This window comes from Bos grunniens, chromosome 7, assembly GCF_055505025.1.
Source record: "Bos grunniens cultivar Pamir isolate PY7600 chromosome 7, Bosgru_T2T1.0, whole genome shotgun sequence".
Taxonomy (NCBI): Eukaryota; Metazoa; Chordata; class Mammalia; order Artiodactyla; family Bovidae; genus Bos; species Bos grunniens.
In genome coordinates, this window is record NC_141171.1 from 88,584,127 (window position 1) to 88,599,652 (window position 15,526).

The following is a 15,526-nucleotide window of genomic DNA, read 5'->3' on the forward strand; positions in this document are numbered from 1 at the left end:
CTCTTATACAGTACAACTACTATTACCTAAACTTGTTTGCTAAATGGCAATGACCAAGAAGCCAGAGAGAACCGGAAATTGGTAGCTGTGAGTCCTCTCTGTAGGAGAGAGCCTTTAAGTTTTCGGGTTTTGGCATTTGCACTTAGGAGAGAAACTTGAGATGAACCTCTGTTGTCAAATGAATAAGAACTAGGTTGAACCTCCCAGTTTTGTCTCTTACTATAAGCCCTCAAAAGTCCTCCTATATAGGATTGGTCCTGGACACAGCTCTTACTGGGAAGGAAAAGGTGAGGACAGGCCTCCTTTTCTCTGTGCTCTGTAGTGTTAATTGAGCCTCAAGTGAATTTCCTTAGAAGTCAATGGCGGCTCCGTGTCCCAGAAGGGACAGGGGAAGTGTGTGAAACGAGAGGTGGGACCATTATTCCCAGAACTCTTCTGACTTCTTTTTAGACCCTGGTCAAGGATAGAGCTGTTTGTTGTAATAAAATATACAGTAGCAGGAAGTTGAAATAGAGGTTATACTATAAAAAAAACCCCACAAAACAACAGCAAAATGCTAATTTTAGCTCCATTCAAAACCCAGAGAAGAAAAAAAAAATCAATGTTTACAAAATTAAGATTAATGGGCTGCCAAAATTCAACTCATTAGTTAGCAACACTACAACTTAGTGATGAAGTTTGTGCTGGTCGGACTTATAGGGAATTAAAACTATATAATTGGGAATTCCTGTCCCTTTGCATTTAGCTTAATGATTATGGACTTTTCTACTGGAAGAACCAGTAGGCAATGAGTGGGTCTAAAAATCCCTACCTAAGAATTTACCCACTTCACTTGACATAGAGGGGGGTCTTGTCAGAATATACTGAGTGCTGAAGATCATGGTTATTATAGCTTAAAAGCTTTTACAGATATTGATCCAGACACTAGAGTGTTCCTCCTTGTGTAGATAAAATACTCCCGGAGACTTCAAGGAAGTGCACCTGGAAAAGGCAGACGAATATGGAGACTTTTCTTTTTGACAAATATGGAGTTCTTTTCCTCCCACTGGGAAGTAATGCTTTGAGATTAGGGCTGTGGAAGTTCTCAGGGTGGATTTCGACTGGTCTGGTGTGATTGTGTATAAAGGTCTTGCCTTATTCATCATCTCTGTGCAGGAGGTGGGCATATGGCAGGTCGGCCTGGGGGGATAATTGGAGAACTGAACGAAAGGACAGAGCGTGTTCATAATGCTCAGCCCAGATAACACATGCAGAAATCCCTAGCTTAGTGTCGGCACAAAATGAGGACTAAAATGTTCATTTGCTGTTTCTATTGTTGTAGTCATATTTATTCATTTTAGTCCAACTTTTAGAGTTGCTTTCTTGTCTTACCAAGAAATCGCAAATTAAACCTTCTGACTGGTGATCAATGTATCAGGGAAATATTTTGTTTCATGTGGGTCTTTGTTTCATGCAGAAGTAGCAATGGCCTGCAAAATCTCTTGATGTTAGAAAAGAGTGGTAAACGTGTATCTTTAAAAATTCCCTCTTAGGTCCTATGACATGTAAATTTTGGATCCCTGAGTCTGATTTCTCCACCTTATAGCTGTACAGAAGTTAGCAGTTGGCCTTCAAAAGGGCAAAGGGGAGTGCACATCCCTTCATAGAATCCTTGCAGATGGAAGGTCTTAGAAATATTCTGGCTTCATGTTCGTGTGAAGAAACAATGTTTCCCGGTCACAAAAACCGGCAAACAGCCAAGAAGGGATTACAGGCCAGCTCTTTTGATTTCTGGGCCAGTATTCTCTTTTCTCATTAGAAGATCAGAGATTTTTGTTTCTTGTCTAAGTTTTCTGAATAGCCTTCTCAGGTCATGTAAATTGTATGCTGGATCAAACATAAGTCATGCCGAAAGAAAAGCTTCCCTCACAGGAGAGAGGTCAGCAGGATTGAGTGCATTTTTATTGCAGCATTTCCAAGCCCACTTGCCATCTCAGCCTTGCCCAGAAGGATAGACAGACAGTGGGGCATGGTTAAGGCATCTATAGCTGGTCCCTCTGGGGGCTGCCCTGTAACCACAGGGGAGGTTTTCCTTACACAGTTACCAGGAGACGGTGCTGAGTGGCAGCCACACTCCCTTGAGTGTTGACAAAGATGGGAGAGGATAACTTAAGATACTGGGGAGCAAAATGCGAATTCTGGCAATATTTTCCCCTTTCTTTCCCTACTGCTGTCTGCCCTTGCTTCTGAGGATGCTGGATTCAGGAAGATTATTCCCTACACTTAACCCCGTGTATGTTTGCACTTGTGTGGGGAGGAGACAGAGGGATGCTGCTTTCATGAAATTCCTGTGTGTTTTAAGCAGAGATTGGAGGATTTAGCTGGGAGAAGTGAAGAATACATACATGGAAGGATAAATAAGAACTAGAGCTAAAAATAATTTTGGGTTGTTAATCATTATAAAGCTGATTAATTTAAAAGTTAAAAGAGCAGATAGGATCCTGAATAGCTACAGCATCACAGAATATTTGAGACCACAGTTTCTAGTCACTGGATGTTACCAGAAGAGTTAATTAGCCCAAACTGTGGCTGATGGTTTCTTTAGCTGTCTTCAACTTGAAGTTTATTTTTTTTTTAATAAGTTAAAGCTAATTAGAATACACCTGGGATTCATGGCTAAAGCCAATAGAGTTTCCCCCAGGGGGTTTATATATATACGTGTGTGTGTGTGTGTGTGTGTGTGTGTGTGTGATTTTAAAAAGGGAAAGTGTCAGAGGAAAAATATAATCTTTAGATTCAGAAAAAAATAGCATAACTATTTCAACTCAGCAGACCACAAGGCCAAACAAGCTTTGGCTGAAATTGAATGCTGTGTGCTTCTGTTCAGAGCAGAGGATGCTTCCCAGATGTGTCTGGGGGACTACCTGCCTCACTCTTATTTATCATCAGCTCGAACACAGGATGTGGTATTGCTGGCTGGTAATCTGGAAATGGCCTGTTTATTTTTACAGATCTTTGGTAGAGATTCAATAGTTGTAAAGGATGGGAGGGTGTAAAGCAGCTTGGAACTCACAACAAAGAAAACCAGGAGGGGAAAAAATTAGATAAAACAACTTGCAACCACGGGATCTTTTCCTTGTGTCTATTGGACAACGATGCCAAATGGATTTTCTGGTTTCAAAGAAAAGCCAGTTCTTCCTCCCTACTCTGTAGCCCGTGGTCTTAGAACATCCAGAGGCCATTAAAAAAAAAATTAAAAAACCTTAGTGTTCTTTCAGATCCTATAGGACTGATTCCTTTGTGAGTTTCATAAAGAAAAGAAACTCCCCCCAGAGCTGCACAGGCTGGTGGTTCTCTGTTTCTCCCAGGCTTTTCCGGAAAACATCCCTCAGATTAAAGCTCAACAAGAGGCTGGAGAAAGAGGATTCTCCAGTGCACAGCAGGGACCATGTTACTGCTCAGTTCCTGATTCCGCTGAAAAGTATGCCTGAGGTGAGCCTGGGTTCTCCCTGAGACCGCCTGTCTGCTTTCTGGAAAATGTGAGAGCTGATTTCCAGTTGAGTTCTCTGGAGGACCGAAGCTTGTTTGCTGCAACTCAGTGCTATCTAATAGAGTCAGGGGTAGAGGAAATTTTCGGGAAGTATTTTATATTTTTCCCATGTTCAGGAAACAAACTAATTAGCTCCAATGCCCCATACCCAGAGGAGGATCAGACACGGGCATGTGGTGGTGGTTTAGTCACTAAATCATGACAGACTCATTTTGACCCAATGGACTGTAGTGGGCCAGGCTCCTCTGCCCATGGAGTTCTCCAGGCAAGAATACTGGAGTGGGTTGCCATGTCCTTCACCAGGGGATCTTTCCCACCCTGGGATCGAACCCGTGTCTCCTGCATTGTGGGTGGTCTCTTTACTGACTGAGCCACCAGGGAAAGTGATGTGGGCATAGAATGCTGGGACTTGGGGGCTTGAGAATGATGGCTGGAGTCAGAACTTGGGTCTCTTGGCTTCTCGTTTTATCCTTTTCCACCCATGAGGTGCCACGTGGCCTCCCGCAGTGCAGGACGGTGTATTACTGTTGAAAAGTGCTGCCTTGGGCGAGCATGGTGGGTTTGGATATAGTAGACTTTCCCCAGGTCGCAGGGGTGGGCAGTTAGGGGAAGGCAGGGTGTATTTATCAACGGGGTCTTTTGTGAAGCATATGTTGTTGTTCCCTGGCTGGGGGAGTGTTTGGGTAGGGGGACCACCCAGGCTGCCAGGCCCCACCCAGTGACCACTGGGGAGAAGTGGCTGGCTTTGAAGTTCAGTGATGGGAGTATCTGGGCTATTTTGGGTTTGGCCTGAGGTAACTCACAGTGTATAACCCCTCCCCCCAGTATTTGCATACAGGAGACCTCAGCCTCCACTGACTACGTTAAAAAAGAAATTAAAAAAAAAAATACCAATCACAGAAAATAACCTGCATCCTGGGTATGCCACCATCCTGATTTTTTTCTTGCCACCCACCGAGGTGCTGGTGGCTGCGGGCAGGGGGTTTGTAATTGTTTGTGAACATTAGACCTCTGTACCAACTGAAGGTGAGCGGTTTATTTCCCATTCAGTCTCCCCAGGAAATGCTGGCTGTTCTTCACAGGATGCCAGCCATGTGAAGCTTTCCAAATTGTCAGGAAATTTGCCTCAAAGTGTAGCAGACCAACAGCCTGTGGACCTGCTGCAATTTGAATGTAATTGACCGAACCAGGGTCCCACCACTTGCGAGCTTTGTGACCTTGGGAAAATAACCTCCTGGCCTCAGTTCCCTTATCTGTAAAATGGGGCTACTGCTGCCTCCCTCAGTGTCTTGTGAGGATTAAGTGACACACTGTGGTAAGGCTGTAAGCCTAGTGCCTGGCTTACAGGACTAATGGGGAAACGCTGATTCTTCCTACTTGTTAGGTAGGTGGCTTCATTATTATATTAAGCCTTTTTGTGAGAGTGGCTCTTAATATGTGGAAGTCATTGAAAGTCCAGCCAAGCTTAAGACCAACCAAAGGGATATGGTTTGGCTCCATTAGCTAAGCTCTGAGCCAAGCCGTCCAAAAGGATTGAACACACATTAGGAGAAAAAAATATATTAAGTGATGAGGTGGGTGTGACTGAGAACCATGAAGAATCAATGCCACAATATTATTATTGGTTTGGCTCTTCCTCATTTGTAAACACTGAGCCTGGTTTGAGTGGTTCAATTTCAGCCTCATTGACAGGTTCTTCATTTTATTTTTAAAATCTTGGGCATATTAGGGAAAAGATGTGCATGTCTTGTGCTCTATTTTTTGTCACTCTGCACCCTGCTCATGCATACTCTGTGTATCTTTGTCCTATATTTTATGAATAATCTCCAGGCTTTTGATCTAATAAGCATTGTGTTTTTCAAATCAAATACAGCTTGAGATTGAATTAGATGACAAATAATGAAGTGGCTTTATCACAAAGTTTTGGGAACTCAGAGAATGGAAGCTTTGCCCTGTTCTTTCTTTCCCCTGGATCTGCTCCATGAGGTTAGTGGGGATCAGGAGCAAGGCTGTCCCCTGCACTCATTGGGGATCTTTGAGAACGCACAATATTCTGATGAAAGAAATCTCCAAACATCCTTTAAGGAAGAAGCATTGTGACTGTGTTATTCTAGGGCTGTCTTCTTTGGGTCAGTAATTAGGAAAAAGAGACACAGCAATGATCCTGACTCTGCAGAACACTGAGGCAGTGTCTCTGACCACTGAAGAAATCTAACAAGCTGGAGAGGGACAAAAGTGAAGACCAGGTATCACACTAAGAAATTTGAAAAAAAAAAAAAAATTGAGTGTTTTTCTAGAATATTTCTTTTTCATGCGTATAGTCAATTTTCTCTAGTTTATAGTGCTTATCTTTTGCTTTCCGGAGGGTTTAATACCTTATATCTGTGAATAGATTTTTGTGGGGGCAGTTTCTTTTTATGTCTGCATTTGTTTAGTGTCTATGATCCATGCCTGGCCTTTATTGAATTCTGTAATAGATTACTGGATAAGAGAAAATGTTGACCGATTGCAAACAAATACTCTCTGGATTATTGTGGGAGTTTTTCCAGACCCCTCTGTCCTTGAATTCGAAACACACTAGAACATCTTTTGCTATGCTATGCTATGCTAAGTCACTTCAGTCGTGTCCAACTCTTCGACCCCATCAACGGCAGCCCCCCAGGCTCCCCCGTACCTGGGATTCTCCAGGCAAGAACACTGGAGTGGGTTGCCATTTCCTTCTCCAATGCAAGAAAATGAAAAGTGAAAGTGAAGTCGCTCAGTTGTGTCCGACTCTTAGTGACCCCATGGACTGCAGCCTACCAGGCTCCTCTGTCCATGGAATTTTCCAGGCAAGAGTACTGGAGTGGGGTGCCATTGCCTTCTCTGAGAACATCTTTTAGAGGTTCACAATTCTGTATTTTAGATCCCTCTACTCATGCTTCTCAACATGCTTTAAAATTACTTTTTTACAAGCAGAAAGCTTGTCTGACTGTTCTTCTCCTCTCATAAGATTCACAACTTTCTTCAAATCTTTTGTTTTTATTTTTAGAGGTGATTTAACATATCATATAACTTGTAAGTAGCAGGCCAACTCATCCGTCTTGTTTCAGTTTAGAAAAATGTTAGCACCAAGTTCCCTTGCTGCCAAAGCATAGATTTCATGCTGTTCCATAGTCGTTCCTAGCAAGGGGAGAATATGCGCTCAATTGCCAACACTCCACCGGGACTCTTGACAAAGGAATTTTATTATGCCCACTTCTAGCTGGATGCAATGAAGCTTTTGCCAGGAGCGAGGTAGTGGCTACTGCTCATGCTCCAGAATTGCTGTGTGGTCAGGTTAGGACTTTTTTTCTTAATACTTGCTGGTTCAGACTTTCTTGTGGGTTTGTGTGTGGGAGGCAAGGCAGGCACCGTGTGTCAAGGAGAGGCCCTCTCCTTCTTGTGTAGGGCAATTACTGCCACATGAAGGCAGGGCAGGAAGCCAGGGGCTTCCCCAGAGCCTTCGCCATCGAATAATTTGCCCCCTCTCCTGTGTGAAGTAATGCCTGTGCTAGAGCAAGAGAGTTGTACTCCTGGAATGCCAGCTCCCCACTGCCCTTTAGAGCTCACAAGTTCAAAGTCAGGCAACTATAGATGCTGCATTAAGGCATGTATTGTAACCAGATTGCCTGAAGAAACTGAAACAGTAAAATGGGTGTTTAACTTGCCTGTGTATGAGAGGTTACCGGTTTAAGTTAGGAGTGAATGTTCCATCAAATCTAGTCATCCTTTCTTGGGCATACAGAATCGTTTAGGAGGAATTGTAACTAGTACTACTAATTCCATGTGAATTGCATGTTCCTGTCAAAACTGAAAAGAACCCAGTTCTACTGTTAATGTCCTTCAGGGGATGGTAAAAGTCCAAATTCCTTTCAGAAATATACCCATACGTGTGGTGAAGACTGACCAGATCAAAGATCTTTGACTCGAGTTTCAGAGGACTAGCCATGTTAAACATAGGCTTAATACCTGCAAGTAGAATAAACACAGAGATAATTATACATAATAATTACAGCTGAGGGTTATATTTTACCGAATAGCTAGTTAATAAACTCAGCAGTTAAATTGGATCAAACTCACCAACTATTTATATGTGAAAATAATCACATATTTGAAAATAATCCCTCCTGGTAGGAAAATCGAAACTTTTAGTTTGGGGATTTAAGAATCACGTGCCAAATATGAACAGTATCTCCTTAGCAAAGAAATCAGACAGTTCTTACTGTCATTGTGACCAGTGCTTCCATCCTTAGGTGATTTGATTTTAAAAAGATAGAGTGCTAATAATCAGACATACTCTGCTTCACTAGAAGAATCTTGAAATTAAGGGGGAGCTGTCTAGAAGGATTTCTGCTGCTCATAGAGAATAATTTCCTCTGCCTTTGCATTATTCATTTCATGTAAATTTTGATAAAGTTCATCACTGTGATTATTGTTTCATTTACCACATTTTATGTGTTTATAGCACAATTTCCACAGTAGGATCTTTTTCCTTATCCACATTAACACACATGGGTGTATTCCTGATGGGAAAAGGTGCCTTTTAGGAAGTAGGCAATTGACACATATCATCATACCTCAGTGCCTTCAGAACTTACAGTAATTATGACCATCCTTGCCCGTGATGTCTAGGAGTGGGCTTTTTAGGCCACTGTCTATACCACAGAATTATGCACATGCGTCAATAAATACCTACTGCATATACCAGGCAGTGTACAGATGCTTTTCTATGCTCACAACTACCCTGGGACTTGGGAATAATAATCCCCAGTTTTCTGACTGATATTCTTAGGTTCATTGCTTCCTCAAAGGTGCACTATAGTGTAACGGAAGAGCCAGGATTCTCAATCGGGGTATCTCTGATCGCAGAACCCATGTTCTTTCTATAGTCACATTCACTGCTGGGAATTTATCCTCCTTGAAAGAAGTCCTGGGTTTAGACCAAAACGAGGCTATGCCTGGTTGGCATGTGTTGGGCTGTACCCCACAGGCCTGAATACCCTGTACTTGCCCAGCCTCGAGACCAAAGGAAGAGCCCAGAAACAGAGACAGAGAAGTCAGTGGTTTATTGGATAGGGGTCTTACACATCTGAAACAGATGGGTCTTAAAGCAACACCCCCTCCACGTATGGCAGGCAGCAGGCAGGACGTGACAGCAATCTTCACTACTCAAGGAAGGCGGAGGCTACCATTTGTAGGAGGAATTGACATCAGGTTGGCTCACCAGTTACCAGGGAAACCAGCAGCTGGACACATTTCTCATAGCGCCTCAGATTAATGACCATGATGAGGGCAGATGTTTCCCTTTAAGAAACTAGCAGGTGAAGCCATTCTGGCCTAAGGATTAGAGCAAGCACTTGCTGGGGCAGGCTGTAGGTGAAGCAGGGTCTGGTTGACCAGGGGACTGTACAAAGAACAAGAGAACAGCCATCTTGAATGGCCTGACTACACAGCCTGACTCTCAAGTATCCTGACACTGCTCCACGAGCACCTTTGTAACCTTCCACAAGTGATTTGGTTTTACAGATCCATATAGCTTCGGCACTGGAAAGAGGGTTTGAGGTCAGCTGCCCCAATTCCTAAGGGGCCGTCTAGCCTGTGCCTGGAAGCGTAAGTTCTGTTGAGGCAGTGAGTCTTCCTTCTTAGGACAGCACAACTTATAGAGTAAGTTTTTAATATTCAGCCAGTCTCCATCCCATGATGCTTCCATACAGAATGAGCCTAACACAGCTTCTGCTTAGCAGAGATATTTAAAGGGGATTTCAAATTCCTTCTATTTTTTTTTTCTAAGCAGTCCCAGTGCTTTTAGCTGAGCTCTATAGGATATGTTTGTATTTCCCTTATGAAGCCATATTCTCTTCCCTGAATGCTGTGCAGCCTTACAAGGTAGCATTAAGATCTAAGCAAACACATCTAGGACTGATTCAACAGTGCAGACTACAGTGGGACTGCCGCCTAGGAATTATAGAGACTGTACTTCTAAGATTACTTTTGGCAGCCACATGAAGCCTTGTGATTTTAATTCTAGCTGAGCCCCCTTCACACTCTCCCTTCACCTCAACAAATGCAGGTCTCAGTTTCCAGCCAAACTCAAGAATTTTGAAATCTTGTCATAGTTTCAGGAAAGAACCCTCAGGGAAGAGAGTCAAAGTGCACATCTTTGTTTCCAGGAAGACAGACAGGGAGATGGAGGGGCAGTTCTTAGCAGAGCAGGTGTTTTTCCCTACTATGGCACTCCACACGTGTGCCTGAGTCTTAGCGGGAATAAGGTGTGGAGTGACTGGTCAGAAGTAAATGCATAGAAATTGTACTCCCCCTGCCAAATGTCTGCGAGATATTAAGAGACAGAAGGCAGTGCTCTTCCTGCAGACTCAGACACCAACACAAGGGTTAGTGACTTTGCTCATCTGTTAGTTCTTGCAGTACCCTGGAACATCATTCATCATGGCCAGGATGAATTTGCTGTACACAGGAGTGATCCTTCTCGTCTGCCATGTCCATGGGTGTGTGAGAAATCTACAATGGAGCCGAAAGAATTATATCTTCTGGGTCCATATTCAGAAGGTGGGGAGTATATTGTGTCCTTTGGGACATATGCGTGGGTATCATTAGCATGACAGTGGATTTACTATTCCTCTTGTGAGAATGTTAGATGATACAGAGTAATTTTCAAAAGTGTAAGCTGAATACACAAATAGCACATTATGCTCCATTTCAATTAGTAGAGTATGTATAAAATCTGTATGGAAATATAATCAGATATTTATTTGTTGCACTCATTTTAGAAATTCATAATAGACAGCTGTAGGGTATTCAGTACTCTCTGGATCAAATTTGAATTGGTGACCTAGTTGCAAAACCCCTTGTTCCATGTTCATCAAGCACATCATTGTATTTAAATTTCTAGCACATTCAAGGGTAAAACAAATCATAATTTTATTTTTTAAAGGATTGTTTTATTCTTTTATAATAGGATGAATCCTTCAACATTTTGAGAATAAATGGAAGAAAAAGACTTAAAAGTAAAGTATCTTAAAACATCTGAATCTGAGACGTAAACAGTTTCACACCTATTTTTAAAATATGTATGTTATATATATAAACTTGATCTCTTCCAAGCTGCATTTAGAGATGAGATAGGAAAGTATGTAAGCACCTGTTTTGCACTGACAAATTTCAACCAGCATTTTATGTTGGGGGTAAAATAATTAGGCCCATTAAAAAATTGATATGTTTCTCTCCTGAAAAGTGTCTGAAATTTTTCATATCTGGACTTGCCAAATATGCCCACATTTCCCACCACCTGAACATAAATCACGCTCAAACATTCTGTGTACAGGCACTCATATACAGAAAATCCTGAAAGAGAACATTTTTGAAACATGTAGAACAAAGAAAGAGGAGTCTCCTTAAATGCAAAACTGTAATTTATTAAGCATCTTTAGAACTGATGTAAGGGGCTTCTCTTCTGTTGTTCTTCTCTTCTAGGTCTCTAAGTCCATGATGACAGGAAAATCTTCAGTGGTTCCAGAGACAAGCAGCTGGAAATCCTGCACATTTATTTCCTAGAAGGAAGTGAGCTGATGAGGAGAGTGATCCCTTCAGAGAGAGCCTCTCTTTTAAAAATGGACTCCAAACTAAGCCATGTCCATTTCTGGGACCCTGAAGTGGCTCTCAAAGGCTCATGTCACTTGCTTAATGTTAAGTGATTTCAAAAGCCTTAATCAGGGGAGAGTAAAGGTGGGGAGGAAGATGGTGAATAAATTGTGAGCACCTACCAAGTAATGGGACATGTCTTTAATTCTTAAGCATCATGTTCTATTTCACTTTGTTATTTCAATTTAAAAAAAGAAAAGAAAAATGTACCTTTTTAAAAAAGATAAATTTTTGCTATTAGTATTCAGTACTTAATATCTGAATACAGATCCATCATTCATTAGGTCTATGGTAGGTCACAGCCTAATTTTACAAATTCAGAACCCTAAGTCAGATCAACTCAATTGCTCAAGGCCATGTATTTGCAAGTTAGAGTAAGCACTGAAAATTTTCTGTCCTTGGACTGGTGTAGTGGGCAGTGCTGCTTTTCTGGAAGAATTTGTTCATATCTTAGATTTAACACAGTTTTGTTTATAAGTTGAAAATATTTAACCAACATCTATTCATGTAAGAGAAAGTGTAAATTTAAGCAGTGATCTAGAAAATTCAGGGCAAAATAGTTTAAATCATTTACATCTTCCTAGAGGTTCTGTTTTTTTTTTTTAATCCGAAAAAAATAGGTAGTTACTCGATAGCCTTAGCTCTAAAATATACCTGACAGGTTATTTTTATTTGTCTGTTTTTCAGAAATCATATCCGTGTTTTGCACTCTCTATAGTCTTTAGCAAAATGAATCAAAGCCACTCTGTACCCAAAGCTAATACCAGTGTTGTCTTTTTTTTTTTTTTTTTAAACATTGCAAGGCTTTACCTCAAGTGCTATGCCGTAAATTTACAGGGAAAGAAAAAATTTATTAAATTATAACTGAGAGGAGATGCCTTTTTTTTTTAACATAGCAAACAAAAAATTCCTTCATGAAAGGCTATAAAACCCATATTATTTACCAAAGAGACCTTTCCTGTCTCCCAGGTAAACACTTACAGTGTGTAGACTTGTGTAAATACATATTTAGGAGTGGCTAAATACGGCGAGGTATTTTTAAAGGCATATTTACAAAGCTGAATACATATATTGGCATTTTGGTATGTGTAAACTGGTATGCTGCTCTGCTGTCTATTCAGAATCCTAGCAGGGTGCTGGGAGATACACCTTGGATCCTGGGACCGAGTTTCAAAACATTCGTCTTTAATCAAAATTACTAAGGACAGGCCCTTAAATCATCTGAAAAGGGTGAAAATATTCAACTAATGGAGTGCAAGTCTTTCTCACCAGTGTGACTTGAGGAAAACTGGTTCAGAAATACAGACATCCTTCACGGAAGTAAATCTTTCTGAACATTTTTATGCAAAACACAACCATCATTTCATGTTCAGCTTAAAATATTAGCAAATATTCAAAGATACAGTCCATATGATGAATGGATAGACTAGGAAATTTTAGTTAAGGCAGAAAAGGCCATTAAGATCTTTTAAAAAAATACTTTAGAAACACATGGAAATTTAAGTGACAAAAATCTGTTGTTAATTCAATGGCAGGAAGCTCCCTATGATAATATAGCAAAACTCAGTTTAGAGGATTCACGATGCCTATGAGCCGCTCAGTTTCTTGCGAATTTGTGCTCTATGAGGAAAAGAAAGAGCCAGGAACAGACAGGTTGTAGATGCATGCTGCCGCTGCTGCTAAGTCGCTTCAGTCGTGTCCGACTCTGTGAGACCCCAGAGACGGCAGCCCACCAGGCTCCCCCGTCCCTGGGATTCTCCAGGCAAGAACACTGGAGTGGGTTGCCATTTGCATGGAAGGACACTAACTGTGCCTCCACTGTCTGCTCTCAGAGTGAATAAGGATTCCATTTCTGTAAAAGCTCTTTCTAAGATGGAGAAGTTGAGAATCTAAATAACTCTAGAGCTTGGGCTATCTCAGGGGCCTTTTGCTAAGAAGTCTAAACAATGCTTCTATTTCATTTCTAATGCAATATGCAGCTATTTCTAAATACTCTCAGTATACTGCAATGGGATTATTGAAAATCTTATTATGGCAAACTATATGGGGGACAAAGACTATTTATTCAGGGAAATCATTTCTCCAATAAAATTTGCACTGAGCTGTTTTTTTAACTTAAAAAAAATATACATCGTATGTACATATTTTTTCCCAAGGTACAAATACCACAGGTTTTGATTAAACATTCTGGGTTCTAAAACTTTTAAATATCATTTTAATTTAAAATATTATCCCAGTGCTATAAGGCCTCTGGAATGTAGCAGCTTTTAATACAAGCGCTGACACAATTTTAGCTTTAACTCTATTCATATTATTTATACTAGTACTTTAGACACGGAAAACAAACTTCCCCAGCAAAAGACAACCCTCATTAAAAAAAAAGGCAAACTTTTTTATAGATATAAGCAGGCACAAACACCTTTGCTGTACAATTTTTATTAGTTTTATCCCATCTTTAATTTGATTCTGTGGCTAAGTATCTCATTTCCATGTAAACTTCCATTAGGAACACAAATTGCTGACCCCACATCTACTGACAGAAATGCCACAACATAAATTACGCCCAGAAAATGCCGCTTTGGGTGGGGGGCATGGAAGAGGGAACTAAGCTAGATAAAAAGCCACTGTGCTCCTGCCCAGCCTGCACCCTGTCCCGCTGACCACTGATAAAATTTATCACAGGGCCACATACGGGCAGGCAGCGTAAAGAAGAGCTGTCTGTGGTAAAACGTGTAACAGCAAACAGCTAATGGAACATTATTACTTTATTGGAAAGCAATATCTCTGGATGCTTCACTTCTCTGGCTTTAGCAAGGGTATGAATTGTTCTTCTGTATGCAGAGGAGCTGAAATAAAAAAGAGGTTGACAGAACCCCGAATGGTGGCAGTGAGCACCTCCTAGCCACTTCACCGCTCTCTGCTCAGGACGCTTAGCTAGCTGAGGGGGTGAATGAGTTCCAACAAAGTTAAATCCCATCTGAACCCACCTTCTTAAAAGAATGATGAGCTATAATGATACAAGTCCCCTTGTAAAGATGCAGTCTTATAAATTCTGGCTAACTGTTGTTAGAATTCAGTCCCGGCATGAGCAGAAAGTAGAAATGGCCAAATTCCACCAATAAAAGGAATTTCATTTACCAAGAAATTAAAAAACCCAGTCTTTGGAATGGGGCTTATTGGCTTTGTGGGAGGTTTTTGAGACCTCTGAGGGTCGTTGGCGTCTGTCGAACGGCCTGTGGAAGTCTTGCTGCTTTGGGTAGGGGGTTAAAGAAAAAAAAAAAAAGGAATGGGGCTTATTTTGTAGAGCTTTAAGGACAGCGGTTGAGTCAATCGGCACAAGCACTGGAGAGCCACAGTTGGATGGAGGGAGTGGTTAAAAATAAAAATGATCTGGTGGCCTGGTGTCTTCAATTGCCCATCAAGATAGCATTTTAAAGAAAGGAAGGCGCTGGGTCTACCACCTGCAGCTGGGAGAGCGGCAGCATCAAGATGGCGACTACGTGGTTCGGGAGTCTGCCTTCTGTCGCGGTAAAGAGCTAGCTCTTCATGAACAAGACATCATGGAGAGGATCTTTGAACACCAGGGTTCAGCCGAAGCAGTCCCTACACCACACACAGTGAGACAGACCACATTAGAAGGTAAGAGAAACAACTCTGGGTCCCCAGGTTGTGCCTCTCCTGCACTGGCAGACGAAGAGGTCTCACCTGAGCTTCTGGAGCCTTCCGTGGGAACAATGGTTGGCATATGGAGGGTTTTGTTCTTATCATCTTTCCTACCCATAAGCTGCGTCTTAAAATGTATACAATTGGACATGCATGGTGCAACTGTTTTCTGCCCCTCCTCCACACCATGCAAACAGTTTTCTGAGCTGTGTCCCATCCTACGTGTTGAAACAAGTCAGGCATTTTGGATCGCCTGCTTCTAGTCAGTAGGAGAGAAATTGTGTTGCTATCTAATGGAGTCACTTCAGGCTAAATCTGGTAACTGCAAAGGACATTATAAGAGGGTCAAGTTTTCATTTCTAATGCACAGCCTCAGAAGCTGGATGTTTCTCGACAGCCTTCTTTCTCATTTGTCTGGACGCCATATTATGTAACACTTAATGAAGCCGCTTGCATACCTGATCTCTTCCTCAAGTTAGTGTTTCATGTTTACTACATGCAGTTGAAAGTGGTGCTTTATCTTGTGTTTCCTAAATATATCTCATTCAAGCTGTAAGGGAAATTTAAGTAACTCACCAAGATTTGATGAATAAGAGTAGCTACTGTTTATATATGCTAGGCACTGATTAGGAGGAGCTTTCTGTATGTTGACTCATT

The 15,526-nt window shown here is 41.5% G+C and overlaps 1 protein-coding gene and 1 long non-coding RNA gene across 7 annotated transcripts in view; both read left to right on the forward strand.

Moving 5' to 3' along the window:
- LOC147369943 (uncharacterized) overlaps window positions 1–11,331 on the forward strand; it is a 172,589-nt gene extending 161,258 nt beyond the window's left edge. For 4 of the 6 annotated variants that reach the window (XR_015168143.1, XR_015168133.1, XR_015168142.1 and 1 more), the window contains 2 exons: window positions 9,965–10,114; window positions 11,039–11,331. Coding sequence is in view for 1 of the 6 variants with exons in the window: in XM_086413015.1 (XP_086269141.1) it covers window positions 9,965–10,114; window positions 11,039–11,046 (158 nt within the window). In the remaining 5 variants the exon portion in view is untranslated. Of the gene's footprint in view, window positions 1–2,894; window positions 3,472–9,075; window positions 9,215–9,964; window positions 10,115–11,038 lie in introns of those variants that run through there. The other 2 variants (XR_015168144.1, XR_015168149.1) reach the window with 2 other exon arrangements.
- Window positions 11,332–13,710: 2,379 nt separating this feature from the next.
- LOC147369945 (uncharacterized) overlaps window positions 13,711–15,526 on the forward strand; it is an 84,511-nt gene continuing 82,695 nt past the window's right edge. Inside the window, exon 1 of the long non-coding RNA XR_015168188.1 lies at window positions 13,711–14,845. This is a non-coding gene — a long non-coding RNA (uncharacterized LOC147369945). The remainder of the gene's footprint in view (window positions 14,846–15,526) is intronic.